The sequence below is a fragment of the Drechmeria coniospora genome, chromosome 03 (assembly GCF_001625195.1).
Source record: "Drechmeria coniospora strain ARSEF 6962 chromosome 03, whole genome shotgun sequence".
NCBI classification, from domain to species: Eukaryota; Fungi; Ascomycota; class Sordariomycetes; order Hypocreales; family Ophiocordycipitaceae; genus Drechmeria; species Drechmeria coniospora.
In genome coordinates, this window is record NC_054391.1 from 6,654,307 (window position 1) to 6,668,016 (window position 13,710).

A 13,710-nucleotide genomic window follows, 5' to 3' on the forward strand; every position below is an offset into this window, starting at 1 on the left:
CGTCCTTGATTGGTATCCGAGGGGCGAAATAAATGGGGATAATGCAAGATCACGTGCGCGGGCTCGTGCGAAGACTGTTGACGCTACGCTGGGGCGGTGGGGATATTCTGCCGCGCCAAGGTGGTACCTACCGGGTAAAGTGCCACCTAGGCCCGGATCTGGATGTACACATGCACGTATTACTTACTCGCTCCTATATGCATACAATACACATGGCCTAACTCGGGAGCTCGGACGCAACAGCTCTTCCTGAACCTCGTCACAACCATCTCTGTCACATCCAGGCCGAAGGCATGTCTGCACAATCAGGAAGCGGAGGCTGGGTTCAGCTGCGGCAGCAGGCGAGGACTCTGGAGTCGCAGGTACGTAGCGGCAGCTCGTTGAACGGCTCATCCGGTTGGCGACATGCGACGTCGCCATGGCTGCTAACGCGGGATGCACAGACGGAAAGCCTCTTTCATACGTATTCTCAGTTCTCTACTGCCGCGACGATCCCACCGAAACCAACGGAGGAGGAGCGTGAGACGGAAGGCAAGATCGATGAGTTGCTGGAAAAGGTTGGTGGACGGCGCCCCGCGTGAGCTCGCCGGAGGCGACGCGGCTAACAGGCAGTCTCAGAGAGAATCCGTCATTGAACAGCTCGCACGGCTCCTCGACTCGGAGGCGTCGCTCACGTCGTCTGCCCTCAAGCAAAACAATCTCTCGCTGCTGCGGGAGAAGCTCTCCTCCCACAAGCGCGACGTCGGCCGGCTGCGCAGCACCCTCCAGCACGCCCGCAGCAGGGCCAACCTCCTGACCAACGTGCAGTCCGACATTGACCAGTACCGGGCCAACAACCCCGAGGCGGCCGAGGCCGAGTACATGATTGGCGAGCGCAACCGCATCGACAACAGCCACAACATGACGGACAGCGTGCTGAGCCAGGCGTACGCCGTCAACGACAGCTTCGGCCTGCAGAGGGAGACGCTGGCCAACATCAACCGGCGCATCACCATGGCTGCGAGCCAGGTGCCGGGCATCAACTCGCTCATCAACAGGATATCAGCCAAGAAGCGCAGAGACGGCATCATCATGGGCTGCTTCATCGCCGCTTGCTTCGTCCTGTTCTTTATGCTGTCATGAGTCGAGCTGCGGTGCGGGACTGGGAGGGAAAGGAAAGGAAAGGAAAGGAAAGGAAAGGAAAGGAAAAGAAAGGAAAGGAAAGGGAAGGGACGGGGAGGCAAAGCAAGGGAAGGGTAAGCGAGGGGGGGGGTCAAGGTCTGTGCTTCAGCCGCATATGCAACGGCGTTTATAGCGAGGTATCGGTGTTCTATTTATTGTTTGTCGTATTTTACAGCTATGAACAGGTTTTCGTCGGTTTCATCACGGTCCTCGAAGCATGTCATGGGGTGGGTTCATTTCTCTGTCGGACCCGGTCGTTCCAGGTGCGACTTGCCCACCGGTTTCTCTCGCGCCGCCGCCGGCCGAGTCGACTCCTTCTTGATCTCATCGAGCAGACGTGCGAGGCCCCTGGTCAAGCCGTCTACTTCGTCCGGATGGCTCGGTCCACTCCCGGCCCAGCGAATGCGGCAATGGTGGTCGACGAGGTAGGTGTAGCCGACCTTGCTGTTGAGCAGGCCGATGGACTCGCGCATGGCGTCGGTGATGCCCCTGCGGATGAGGAAATACTTGTCCCATTCGGCCTCGGGGAACCTTCGGCGCAGGGAGCCCCGGAAAAGACGGACGAGCCAGGCCTTGCCGGCGTTGTCCTCGTAGTTGACGTTGACCACCTGCGCCAGCTCGGCGTTCTGGGCAACGAGGCGGTGCAGGGCGGGGTTGGCCTCGCGCGAGGTGAAGCTGCCGACCTGCTGCTCGGCCCACCGGCTGCTGAAGATGGAGACGACGGAAGCCCTGCCGGTCAGGAGCGGCGTGGTGTCACGGGGCGCCTTGTCGGTCTTGACGAGGGTCTCGCCGTAGAGGTTGGGGAAGTAGAGGGACAGCTCGGCCTTGAAGAGGCGCGGAGGTGCGATGAAGGACTTGCCCGAGTGGTACTGCAGGTTGCCCCAGTCACGGAAGTATGGTCTCGATATCTGGGCCGTGCTGCATCGCGGTCAGCACCTTGTCTTCGTCTTCTTCCCGCCCACGTCGGTCTCACTTACAGCTCCTTGCGGCGCTGTATGTGCTTGTCGTAGTCGACGAAGTCCTCCTTGCGCTGCTGGAAGGACCGGTTGTCGATGCCGGTGTGCTCGCCAGCCCTGGGCGGCAACGGCATGCCGATGGGCCGCGGCAGCGGCTTGGGGACGAAATGACCGTCAACCCGCTTGCCGTAGCTTCTGGGTGCCTCGATGGGGGCGCTGCCCAGAGCGCTCTTTGGATCGAGAGAGGCGCCCGAAGCGGGCTTCTCTGCCCTCGCAGCGCGGGAGGCCGAGAGGGTGAGGCTGCGACGCCATTGGCAGTGGGCACAAAGGGTTCTCGTGGTACCGGAGGTGCTCGCGGTGCGGCGTGCGAGGCGGGAAAAGGCCTGCTCGAGCCTGCGCGATGACATGGTGGATGGTTGGTGTCGTATTCAGGTTCAAGTGTACTCTGTAGACCGGTAATTTTTCCAGTTCCTGAAGGTTCACATTGTTGCACTGCACTAAGCAATATTAGTTAGTACGCAGGTACTTGCTTAAACGGGAGCACAAGTAATATTCCCGGTACTCCGAATAGGACCTACTTAAGTATTAGTGAATATCTGCAGCATGGTATTTCTTGTGCATGGCACAGTAGGTACTTAAGTACTAGTACTTGTCCGTACAACACTACAAGTACTCCGTACGGAACACTTTCCTGTACTTATTATAGTACGTAAAGGTGTTAGTAGCACTGCCGAGGCCGACTTGTCGGTGATCTCGGCGGCGTTCATACGGAGTATTACTTATTTTGTACATTCAGGCGGCCTATAAACTTGCGGCCAACTTACCAATCCCACCAGTGCTAGTAGGAACACCAATACACCAGGTCCAAGCAATCAACGCTACAGTACTCCGTACGGAGTAGTTTGTACCGACTAAAAACTAAAGTACATGTATAATCATAGGGATATGATCTGTAGCCTAGAGGAGTAATACTACTTGTAATTTCGGAGTAAGTACGGAGTACTCCGTACGGAGAACGGGGTACGTAAGTACAAGAACTGCAAGGTAATTACTTATTAGTATCCCATCTCCCAGGACCAGTGGAGTAATCATGTAAAGTATTAAAAAGTACTACTCCGTACAGTACTCCGTATATTACTTAAGTACTCCGTAATGGAAGGTAACAGAACCCCCTGTGCCGGAATACGGTTATCGACATCTAGAATTATCATACGGAGTACCATCCTCGCAAATGTGCCCCAACACGGTTCAACGCTAGTACGAACGACTCCAGACAGGGGCAGAATGGAGAATGACCAGAACGGGCGTCGAATTGCAGGTGAATTGATCGTATCGATGGGTAGGGCCTACGTGGTTGGGAGGTTGAGAGAGTAGCTCTAGAGTCAAACAGCGGCAACAGACTTGCACCTCGATGCAACATGAGTTGCGCACACGAGCAAGTACTGCCTGGAAAGGCCACGGCAGAATATCCGCACCAGATGACGAAAGGTGCGCATCCAATGCTGGCGGGATATTAGCGGTACTGGCTGGTGTCTTGCCAAACCGTACCCGTCAGAACTCAATCGACAGTGGACATGGCTGCTAAACTGCTGAGGGGGGTACGGAGTAGGGACCGAGGGCTTGGCTGCACAGCTTGTACGTACTAACTGTCAGTACGGAGTACTGTAAGTGCGGAGTATGTTGGCCAGGTAGCTAAGATGTTACTTACCTGTACCTAGTGCTGGGCTGGGTGACGCCCAGGTACGGTAGGCCCAGGGCCTGGGGCCTCTAACAAGAACAAGCCACAGCTCTACTAGGCTTCAGCCGCGTACAGCCCACAGGCGGGATGGTCGTGGTTCACTGACGCTGCGGCAAGGCACTAACTAGTTGCTGTGCCTGTGCCGCTGTGCGGAGCACCTCAATAAGGAGAATTTCCCTTCGGAGTGCTCCGAACTAGTGGTGGGGTTCCCTGCCGTTCCCCAGCCCAGGCACCTAGCACCCAACTGTACGGTGTACTTGGGTACTACAGTAGGTGCTCACGCGGATTCGCGTTAGGTACCCGCCTAAGTACTGACAGCTGCAATTCTACCTGAACCCTGTGCGGGCAGAAGCATTTGAAGTACAGTACATGTACTCCGTACTTAGTACCACTACTTGACAGTGACCTATCGCTTCGGTTATTCGCGGCGGACCAAGACAAACGACCGCCAGTGCTGTGCCGACTAAAGCCAGGATGCACATCGGACAGGCACACCTCCTCCTCAGCACACCCAGCCTTTCCGTCTCGTCGGCCAATCTCTCTTTCGGGCACCTCATCTGCAAAAAGGGAAGCCAGCGAGCCAGCGAGCAAGCCGAGATGTTCCTACAACGAGGTTCGCGCCTACTGCAGAGGCAACTGAGGACCTCGCAGGCCACCGTCCGCGTGGCCCTCGGGCGAAAGGGCGGCAACGGCACCAGTAGTATCGGCGTCATCACGACGGCCGCTCCAGCAACAGGTCGGTGGTTTACCGAGTCGCGGAGGCTATGTGCTCTCAAGCCCGTCCTCCTGGCCGACATTGGCGAGGGTGAGTAACAGGCTGCGTGTGGTTGGGCGAATTGGCGAGGCCGAGAATGTCGGTGGGCTGACGGTTTCCAACCTGCTCGCAGGCATCGTCGAATGTGAAGTCATCCAGTGGTTCGTCGAGCCCGGCGCACGGGTCGAGGAGTTCTCCCCGCTCTGCGAGGTCCAGAGCGACAAGGCCTCCGTCGAGATCACGAGCCGGTTCACGGGCACCGTCAAGAAGCTCTACTACGAGGCTGGCGAGATGGCCAAGGTCGGGAAGCCCTTTGTCGACATCGACATCGACATCGAGGCAGGCGAGGAGGCAGAAGTCCCGGCGGCATCCGCCCCGAAGCAGGAGCCGCAGCCGCAGCAGCATCAGCAGCAGCAGCAGCAGCAGCAGCAGCAGGAGCAGCCACCTGTGATGGCGTCCAAGCCGAAGCAGAAGGGCCCGATGGCGACGCTCGCGACACCCGCCGTTCGCCATCTGTCCAGGGAGCTGGGCGTCGACATTGCCGACATCGACGGCAGCGGTAAGGGCGGCCGGGTGCTCAAGGAGGACATTCTCAAGTTTGTGCAGGGCCGGGAAGCGGCAGCGTCGACGTCGGCAACGTCGGCGACGCCGTCGTCACAACTTCACCATCCGCCACCCCCAGACGGGTCCGCGGCGGTGCAGACGGAGACGCGGGTGCCGCTCTCGCAGACGCAGCACATGATGTTCAAGACCATGACGCGCTCCCTCACGATCCCCCACTTCCTCTACGCCGACGAGGTCGACTTCTCGGACCTCGTCAGCCTTCGCGGCCGGCTGAACAAAGTTCTCGCTCGGTCGGCCGGCCACGACGACCTCCAGCCGGCCAAGCTCTCGTACCTCCCCTTCATCATCAAGGCCGTCTCCCTCGCCCTCTACCAGTTTCCGATCCTCAACGCGCGCGTCGACGCCGGCACCGACGCCGGCGATCGTCCCTCTGTCGTGCTCCGATCCCAGCACAACATCGGCGTCGCCATGGACACGCCCCAGGGCCTGCTCGTGCCGGTCATCAAGAACGTGGGCGCGCTCAACATCGTGGCCATCGCCGCCGAGCTCGTCCGGCTTCAGGCGCTCGCCCAGGCCGGCAAGCTCACGCCCGGCGACATGGCAGGCGGCACCATCACCGTCTCCAACATCGGCAACATCGGCGGCACCTACCTGAGCCCCGTCATCGTCGAGCGCGAGGTGGCCATTCTCGGCATCGGCAGGATGCGCACCGTGCCGGCCTTTGACGAGAACGACGCCGTCGTCAAGAAGCACGTGTGCAACTTCAGCTGGAGCGCCGACCACCGCGTCGTCGACGGCGCCACCATGGCCCGGGCCGCCGACGTCGTACGACGGGTCGTCGAGGAGCCCGACGTGATGGTGATGCACCTGCGGTAACTCGCCGGACGTTGTCCTCCTTTTCGTTGGCTGCGTGCCGAACCTACGATGGAGGAGCAGGGGGGGGGGGGGCAGCGGAGGAGTAGTACATAGACGATGAATGGGACGCGATGTCAACCAACCAACCAGCCTTCCATCCATCATGGCGCGTGTGCATGACGAGCTGTTTCAAACTATGTGTACCAATATCATCCCCTGCCCCGTCGACTCGACGCGGACGGCAAAGGGGAGGCCAGTGACGACTCGCCAGGTCAGCCCAGTAGTCTGGACCGTACCCTGTCCGTGTACACGCACGGAAGTGGACGGTCACTACGGAGTACCGGGTAGTATCGATGCACGCAGCGTGCATCCAAGAAAGCACCGGCCAATATGCAAGGCGACAAAACGTCAGGTCGTCGCCCGATGACCATTTCGTGATGCTTCCTCAACCCCTTGGCCACGTATCGTCGTCACGCCCCAGCGTCGTACTACGATTACGTGTACCTGTTACGCATGAGGGCAAACGCATTCCTTGCCTTGTCCCCAGCCACGGGAGCTGAGCACGTCCGTCTCGGCCGTTCCGTGGAGCCCATCGGTGGAGCGTCGCAGAATGCTGAAACGGCCATCGCTGGAGGAGTACGATCATCGTACTCGCACGCAACCAGGACCTTCAGTCATGCCGTCACCAGCACCCGCAGGGAAACAGGCGAGCGGCCGCGGACTGTCCTGGGGGCGCCCGCAGGTAATATTAAAAGAGCGTGCGCGCAATGTTTGCGTGTGCAACTCGTCAACGACGCAGGCTGGCGTGTCACATCTCATTGCTATGCCCGCCCCTCGTCATTTACCGTGCTACCGTTCGTACTCGAGCACGGGAACATGGCACCTACGACGGTACGAGACGGCACGTGGCGGCCGGGAGGGCCCGCCGCCAGCAGCAATTGCCCATGCAATCGTGCATGCATGGTGAGTTAACTCGTCACAATTGCCTATTTCGAGCAACCTGCCTGCAAGTCTGCCCAACCCTTCATGTCCGACGTCGGCCAGGACGAGGTCCAATGCGAATTAAGCAGGCCGATCGAAGCTCTGCCTGCGTCTCTGCGTCCCGCGTCTCTCGCGTCTTGCGTCTCTGGGCCTCTGCATGGTCAAGGGTGCCCGTTTGGGCGGACACGACGCAGAGTCCCCATCGAGTTCCTCTCCGTCGGCCGCTGCACCATGCAATAAACTGCCGGGTCCGGCCCTTCTTTCACGCCGCATGCGAGCCTCAGCCGCTGCGACGACGGTTTCACGCCCCAAACCCATTCGGCCATGTCTCCATCCACCCACTGTCCGTGCTGTGTCCGAGAGCTCCATTTCCCCCTCCACCTTCCTTTCGTCGGCGCCCGGTATTACTCCCTGTCCGATCTTGGCCAGACGAGAAGAGAGGGTGGTGTGGTGGGTGCAAAGGGTGGGCGAGGCCGGTGCAGGATAAGATGAAGATTGGTCATGGATTTGCTTGGACTCGGCTGGTGACTGGCGGCAGGCTGCATTGCGTAAGGGTCGGCCATGAGATGCCAAGAATGAAAAATCCAAACGCCCAACTCCCCAACTCTCCCTCGCTTCAGTGCCGGGAATTAAGAAAACAAAACGGCGCGGAGTGCTGTGGAGCACGGCTGGTGGTGGCATCGTCAACGGTCGTCACGGAGAATGGCCTCGACCTTGGCGAGGGCGTCCGACTTGACCTGTTCGAGGCTGCGGCTGACGTCGACCGTGATGACGTCCCGTTCATCCTCCGTCGGCCGCTCGAGTATGTCAAACTGGCTCTGGACCATGTCGGCGCTCATGTAGTGGCCCTTTCGTTTCGAGACTCGCTCCAGCAGCACGTCGGCGGGCGCGTAGAGGAAGATGAAGTGGACGAGCACGTGACTGTTGTAGTAGGCGGCGACGCGGATGACGTCCCGGTACTTGCGCTTGAGGGCCGAGCAGGTGACGACGACGCCCTGGGACCCTCGGTTGATTCGACGCATTGACTCGTCGCGAAGGGCACCAAGCCAGTCCCAGCGGTCGGCGTCCGTGAGGGGGGTGCCGCCGCGCATCTTCTCCACATTGGCCTCCGTGTGGAACTGTTTCCCACTCTCGTTAACTCATCCCCTCTGCCGTAATATCGTGATCAAGCAGTGAGAAGGGAAGCGGGGGGGGGGCAGAACGGGGAAGGGGAGGACGAGGAGAGCCTACCGAGTCGCCTTCCACGTAAGGCATGTCAAGCGCGGCGGCGAGGTACTCGGCCACCGTCGTCTTGCCGCACCCGGCCGGGCCAGTGACAAGCCAGATGTGGTTGTGGTTCTGTCGTGTGCGAGGCCGTTAGCATCATCGTTTCCACTCGCTCAACTTGCACGCCAGCTCGGCCTCCTACGGGGGCGCGTCTTTGGAGGGGTTCTCCGTACCGAAGTCGCCATCATGCCGTCGTTCCCGTTGATGGAGACGACGTTGTCATAGGACAGCATGGTGTCTTTTCGTGCCAGGTATCTAGGAGGGTGAATGCCACTCGCGGCGACGATGGCCGATGGCCACTGGCGAAGCCGGATGAAAGAACGACGACGAGGCTATGGTATAGATATCGACCTATATGGCAAGCTTCTCGGAATAAGACTATGGCGAAGCAGGGGGAGAATGGAAAGGGATAGGCGGACGTCTTCTATGGTACTTGAAAAGAGGCGAGGGCGGTGGGAGGAAGAAGGAAGATGCGAAGATGCAAGGCAAGTCGAGGAGCGTACGAGTGCGTGTGCGAGTACCGTGCTGTAAGTACTTGCACGGGTTTTGCGGTAGCACTTACGTAGGGCGGTACGTAGTTCCAGGTTTGGGGTTGAGACAACGAGCATGGCAAGCCAAGGTTGTTGCAACTAATAATAATGGCAAGAAGTAGAAAACAAGGGCGGGGCCGTAGTACCGAGTTTGGATCTCGGGTAACATTACGGGGTACGAGAACCAGTTCGCTGCAAGTACAGTACATGTAGGTAGGTGTACAGTAGGTGTGCATGTACAAGCACAAGTAGAGTCCATGCTGGTACGAAGAGCTTGCGAGTACAACTACGTACAACTACAACTACAACCACATACCTAGTACTTACAGTACAGGCCTCTACGTGCTTCCTGCTATGCGTTACCACATGGTACCTCTTTGCACGTGTACCCTCAGGACCTGGCCATGGCAAGAAAGGAAATGCATGGCATGTAAATGTGCAAGTACGGAGCAAGAGAGTTTTAATACTCCGTAATTGCTTGCAATAACCCCCAAGCTCGGCACCTGTGCTAGCCCGGTTTGTTCAACGGTCCAGTAAGAGCAGTCACTCACTGTACAGTATTTGGACTGCATGTGTCGGCACCATGCGAGTACGCCATCGCTCTCCCTCCTTCGACGACAACGCAGGTAGCACTCACTGCACGAGGGAAGGCGGTGGACAAGTCCGTCATGGCCAAGTACCGCAGTTCGAAGGAGAAGGATAGGACGCCGAGGCCCCGTAGCAGTGGCTGGCCGCCCTTGGCTCTCCCTCCTCGCGAGCGTGCTCGTGTCTCTCTCCCATGTCTCTTGCGTCTTGCTTTTTTCACCTTTTCCTTCGACCGGCTGCATCCTCACATGCATCGTTGAATGATTTGTTTCTTGCTCCTGCTTGTGCTCTCCTTGGCCATCGCAGCCCAACCGGCCCCTCCTTGCCATAGCCCCTGGAGGCGGGGGGTAAGGACGGTGTGCCGCGATGCTGGGAGGCGGCAAGCCAATGAGCAGGTTGGGGAGCGGACGGCTTGCTCGTCGACCTGGCCGCATCACGCTGCGGTTGACCGAAAATGGCGCCTGGCGATGCGTGCCGTCGACGGGACGCGTGAGGAGACCTGCGTCTCGAGGAGCAAACAGAGCTCAAGTAGGTGTGCATGCAGAGCGGGTGACGGGTATCAGTAGTAGGGACGAGCGTTCATCCATAGGAGCACTTATGCTGATGGGCCCATGGCACTCGTCGTACGAGGGTGGGCCTGGGTAGGTGGTCAAATGAAAAACGGCGGACGGCCCCCTGGTTGACGTCGATGTGACAAGGCGGAAGCTGACCCGGTGCACTGGGTTTTCCGGAATCCGGATGGCTTTCCGGAACATGTGTGTGTGTACGTGGCAGGGAGCTGGCAATGCATGTACTCCGTTCGGAGTACGGAGTAATAATACCGTATACCTACATGCGGCACACTGCATGTACGGGGTGCAACTATTAAGTATGCACGTACAGCAGCATTAGTGCAGAGACAAATGGACAGCAACACGTTCTTGTACAACTACTAGTACACATGCACATCGGTGTACATGTGTAGTAGTACCTTGCCGTACATGCATGCATGCATGAGTGCCAGTATCGGATGCGAGGGCAAGGCGCTCGTGGTTCAGACTTGCACCTTCACCTTGGGTCGGCACGGCCCAGCGGCCCATTTGCTCCGTCATGTCCAGAGCAACGATTTGCATGGCACACTCCACCCGATACTCAGCACTCAATACGGACACGGAGAACAAGGCATGGTGCCGCGCTCGGTGCCGAGCTTGGTGCCGAGCATCGCCCCGTCTTGGTTTGGTTTCCGAAATCATGTCCGTGTGTTTCTTCTGCGTAGCTTCTTGGCATCGAGATGTACTTACTTCGTACATGTAATATTATAATTACAGCACATACGCACTGGTCGCTTACTTACTGTACATGCGCATGTACTTGCAGATACATGCTCGCTACGATGCTTGCACTGCACGGATGCATGCTACCAGTATCAATAAGATGCAGTCCTAACCCAAGTACTTTGTAATACTCCGTACATGTATACGGAGCGCAGCATTGCCGCAAGGTAAATACTTGCACATGGTTGCGCAAGCGTGCACGCGAATGCAAGTTGATCAGTGTCCTGATCTGTTCATGATACCCTCAAGTACCGTTGGTGAAAGTGTCTGCAATGGCCGCCGTAAGCGCGAGCCGAGCATCGTCGTCGCGAGCTCACGCAGTCCACGCATGCACCGTCCAGTGTTCATGGCCCCTGCCTGACGTGACGACTACGACCATGGCCATGAAAGCCATGTCCCGGGCCCCGTGGGCAGCATTTCAACCGGCAGGATCCTTTCCTCCCAGCCTTTCGGGGCCCTTGTTGGCTTTTTCGCCGCCATGGCGTCGGGGGTTCAGGCCCAACCGGTTCGACTCGATGCTCGTAGAGGACCCTCTTCTGTCATCGCAGCCCAAGCGTGCCAGGACGAGCCCATCATTTGCCGTCGGCATTCGCGCTCCAAGGGTCAATTTGCCAATTCTTGCGCTTCCGCGTGGCGTCGTGGGGGCGCCCGCCATCCTCTTCACAATATGTTCACGATTCGTCGAGGGTATCATGGATTCCTTTGTTTTGTCTCAACGGCCGAGCCACCAACCGGCGGCAGAGCAGCATACATGCTTCTGTCCCGAACCAGCTCCTGCCTATTTCCGCAAATAGAATAATACGCCTGAACATGCATTCACGTACCTGTTGGACGAAGCCCGACTGTTTTCGGACGCGGAGCGCGAGGCGTGTGAGTAGGTGTAGAGCACTCCGTACGACACCGCCAGCGAGCAGAGGGTGTGTATGCACGAAAGTGTGCGCACCTTCAGCTCCCGCCTCCCAACTCGTCGTCGCGGGGCAGGAACTGGATTCTGTCTGCCGAAATGACGTCCTCGATGCCATGTTCGGGGCCGGCCGTTCGCCTGCGCTTCCAGCTCTTGTTGCCCGCGGCTCGCTGTGCATCCATGTCGACTTGTCGACTGCCCAATTATCGTGACTGCGGACATGCTGCGGGCGTGAGACGAAGACTAGGCTGTCCAAGGACAAGCGTGTGCGGCTCTGGGACTCCCTTCGATGCGGGTTGTCTGTCCTGGCCCCCCTCTCCATGCCGACCGAGGGCCCGAGGTTCTGTCCACCGAGAGGTCTGTGCAAGTTGGCCATGTCAGCGGGTACTCGCGGAGAATAGCCTGACAGGGTTTCGATCTATCACATACGACGCACTTGGCCGGGTGCGGAGGGAGTCCTCTTACATTACATCATCTTCATCAATGCTCCGTATCTGTTCCAGATTTGTCCGAGACACGCTGAAAGGCGCTAGGATTGGATCCAGTCGAGGCGGAAGCTCATCAAACGACCTCGTTTGTCACGGCATGCCGAGCTACCCTGGAGTAGAGTCGAGCCATGTTGGCCATGGGTTCCGGGATCCGAATGAAAAGAGTGCCTTGCTGGATCCTCCTCGCGAGACTCGTATCACTAGGCGATGGACGTATAAGTTGCCTGCCCGCCGTGATGGATCCCACAGCGAGGGAAGGCACCAGTTCCCGAGCCTCCCCGTGTCTTCACCGACACAGGAACAGCGATCCAAAGGTGCATACCATGGGCCATTCGAGCAATCAACCGAGCGCAGTACCGAGCGCAATGTCCAGCCGATATCATTCTTTGCCTACAATGCGAACGCAATAAATGGGAACGCACAACTGCCCAGGTATGAAATGCAGGAATAGACGCCACAGGGCATGGATGTGAAGGAGAATGGACGAATTTGTTGCCGTCTCTCGCCGAATCGTTGTTCGCCGACGCGGTTACAGCATCAGCGGTAGCGCACAAAGTATGTCAGGGTCAGGGTCGTATGAGGAAGCTCGGATGAGTTCCTGCACTCTGCCCTCGTTGACCCATTTCCCCACACAACTTTGGGGAGGCGGAGATGAGCCGCAGGTGCAACGAGTCCAAGCAAGACCACTTGCTGTCGGGCGATTAATAATGCTCTTGGACAACCGATACTCGTACCAATTCGATGATCTCGCCGGGGCGGCCCGAACCAAGATGGCGATGGCAGGATTGCGTAGTGGGCACGTCCAAGCTCACTTCTTGGCCGTCGCCTTCTCTCCTCTACCTTTGCTGGGCAGAGCATCCAGCAGTCTACCCCGTCCATAACCTGGTTCCCGCCGATCATCTTGTCGTCCAGTGTGGACCTTGCCATCGTTCAGGGCTGTACGGAGCACGCCTACGAGCACCTTCGTGCTGAATTCGAGCCCAGGCAAGCGTACTGGTCCTCGAGCCACGGTACAAATAGCACTGGGCTGCAAAATACCTCGACAAATCGACTCTACCCCTAAAAGCTCCAGTAGTTCGCTGCGCGTCCTCTATATCTGACGACGAACATACTAAGATAGGTGCCTGCGAGTTGCTGCCTACCTCTAGGTACTAACCTACATGGTAGGTACCTAGTACTAAGGCGGTTCAGACTGCCCGCTGACAGTCTGACAAACAGCAGTCACATTCAGCGAGGGGCTCGTAATTAATAGTACTTACGGAGTACTGTAGTCATTGTTCGGTATTATGGAGCCAGTACTTGTACGGAGTTGCAGCACGTACCAACGGAGTACTCCGTATCCATTCCGAGCTGTACGGAGTACATCTGCAGTACCTAGGTGTACCAAGTACAAGTATTGTTCTTCGTTCCTGTCCGTGGATCCGCCCGTGACTGTCAAGCGACAGCCCAATCGTAGCCATAATAGGCAAGTCGACCTGCACCGACCCAGTCTTACTCGCTGTGGGCTCAGCATGTACCTGGTCGCCTGCCGAAGCCCCGCCCAACTTTGGTGCCCCGCCCGCTTGTAGCGGCGATTGCTCTGCCTGGTTCTAGCTTGCTTGTTGGCCTGGTCGGT

General features: G+C 58.1%; 4 protein-coding genes across 4 annotated transcripts; 2 read left to right on the forward strand and 2 right to left on the reverse strand.

Moving 5' to 3' along the window:
- Positions 1 to 293: 293 nt before the first annotated feature.
- Positions 294 to 1,122, forward strand: DCS_07572 (vesicle transport v-snare protein; the record flags this gene model as incomplete). Its single annotated transcript, XM_040804857.1, has 3 exons — positions 294 to 362; positions 444 to 557; positions 619 to 1,122. The coding sequence occupies 3 exons, from the start codon at positions 294 to 296 to the stop codon at positions 1,120 to 1,122; spliced, it is 687 nt and encodes a 228-aa protein (XP_040654961.1).
- Positions 1,123 to 1,394: 272 nt separating this feature from the next.
- DCS_07573 (uncharacterized protein) lies at positions 1,395 to 2,524 on the reverse strand (the record flags this gene model as incomplete). The annotated part of the gene is made up of 2 exons (XM_040804858.1): positions 1,395 to 2,079; positions 2,139 to 2,524. The coding sequence occupies 2 exons, from the start codon at positions 2,522 to 2,524 to the stop codon at positions 1,395 to 1,397; spliced, it is 1,071 nt and encodes a 356-aa protein (XP_040654962.1).
- Positions 2,525 to 4,329: 1,805 nt separating this feature from the next.
- DCS_07574 (dihydrolipoamide branched chain transacylase) lies at positions 4,330 to 6,049 on the forward strand (the record flags this gene model as incomplete). The annotated part of the gene is made up of 2 exons (XM_040804859.1): positions 4,330 to 4,660; positions 4,743 to 6,049. The coding sequence occupies 2 exons, from the start codon at positions 4,330 to 4,332 to the stop codon at positions 6,047 to 6,049; spliced, it is 1,638 nt and encodes a 545-aa protein (XP_040654963.1).
- A 1,643-nt stretch (positions 6,050 to 7,692) lies between these two features.
- Positions 7,693 to 8,508, reverse strand: DCS_07575 (glucokinase; the record flags this gene model as incomplete). Its single annotated transcript, XM_040804860.1, has 3 exons — positions 7,693 to 8,127; positions 8,240 to 8,347; positions 8,449 to 8,508. 3 exons carry the CDS (start codon positions 8,506 to 8,508, stop codon positions 7,693 to 7,695), a joined length of 603 nt encoding a protein of 200 aa, XP_040654964.1.
- Positions 8,509 to 13,710: the final 5,202 nt, after the last annotated feature.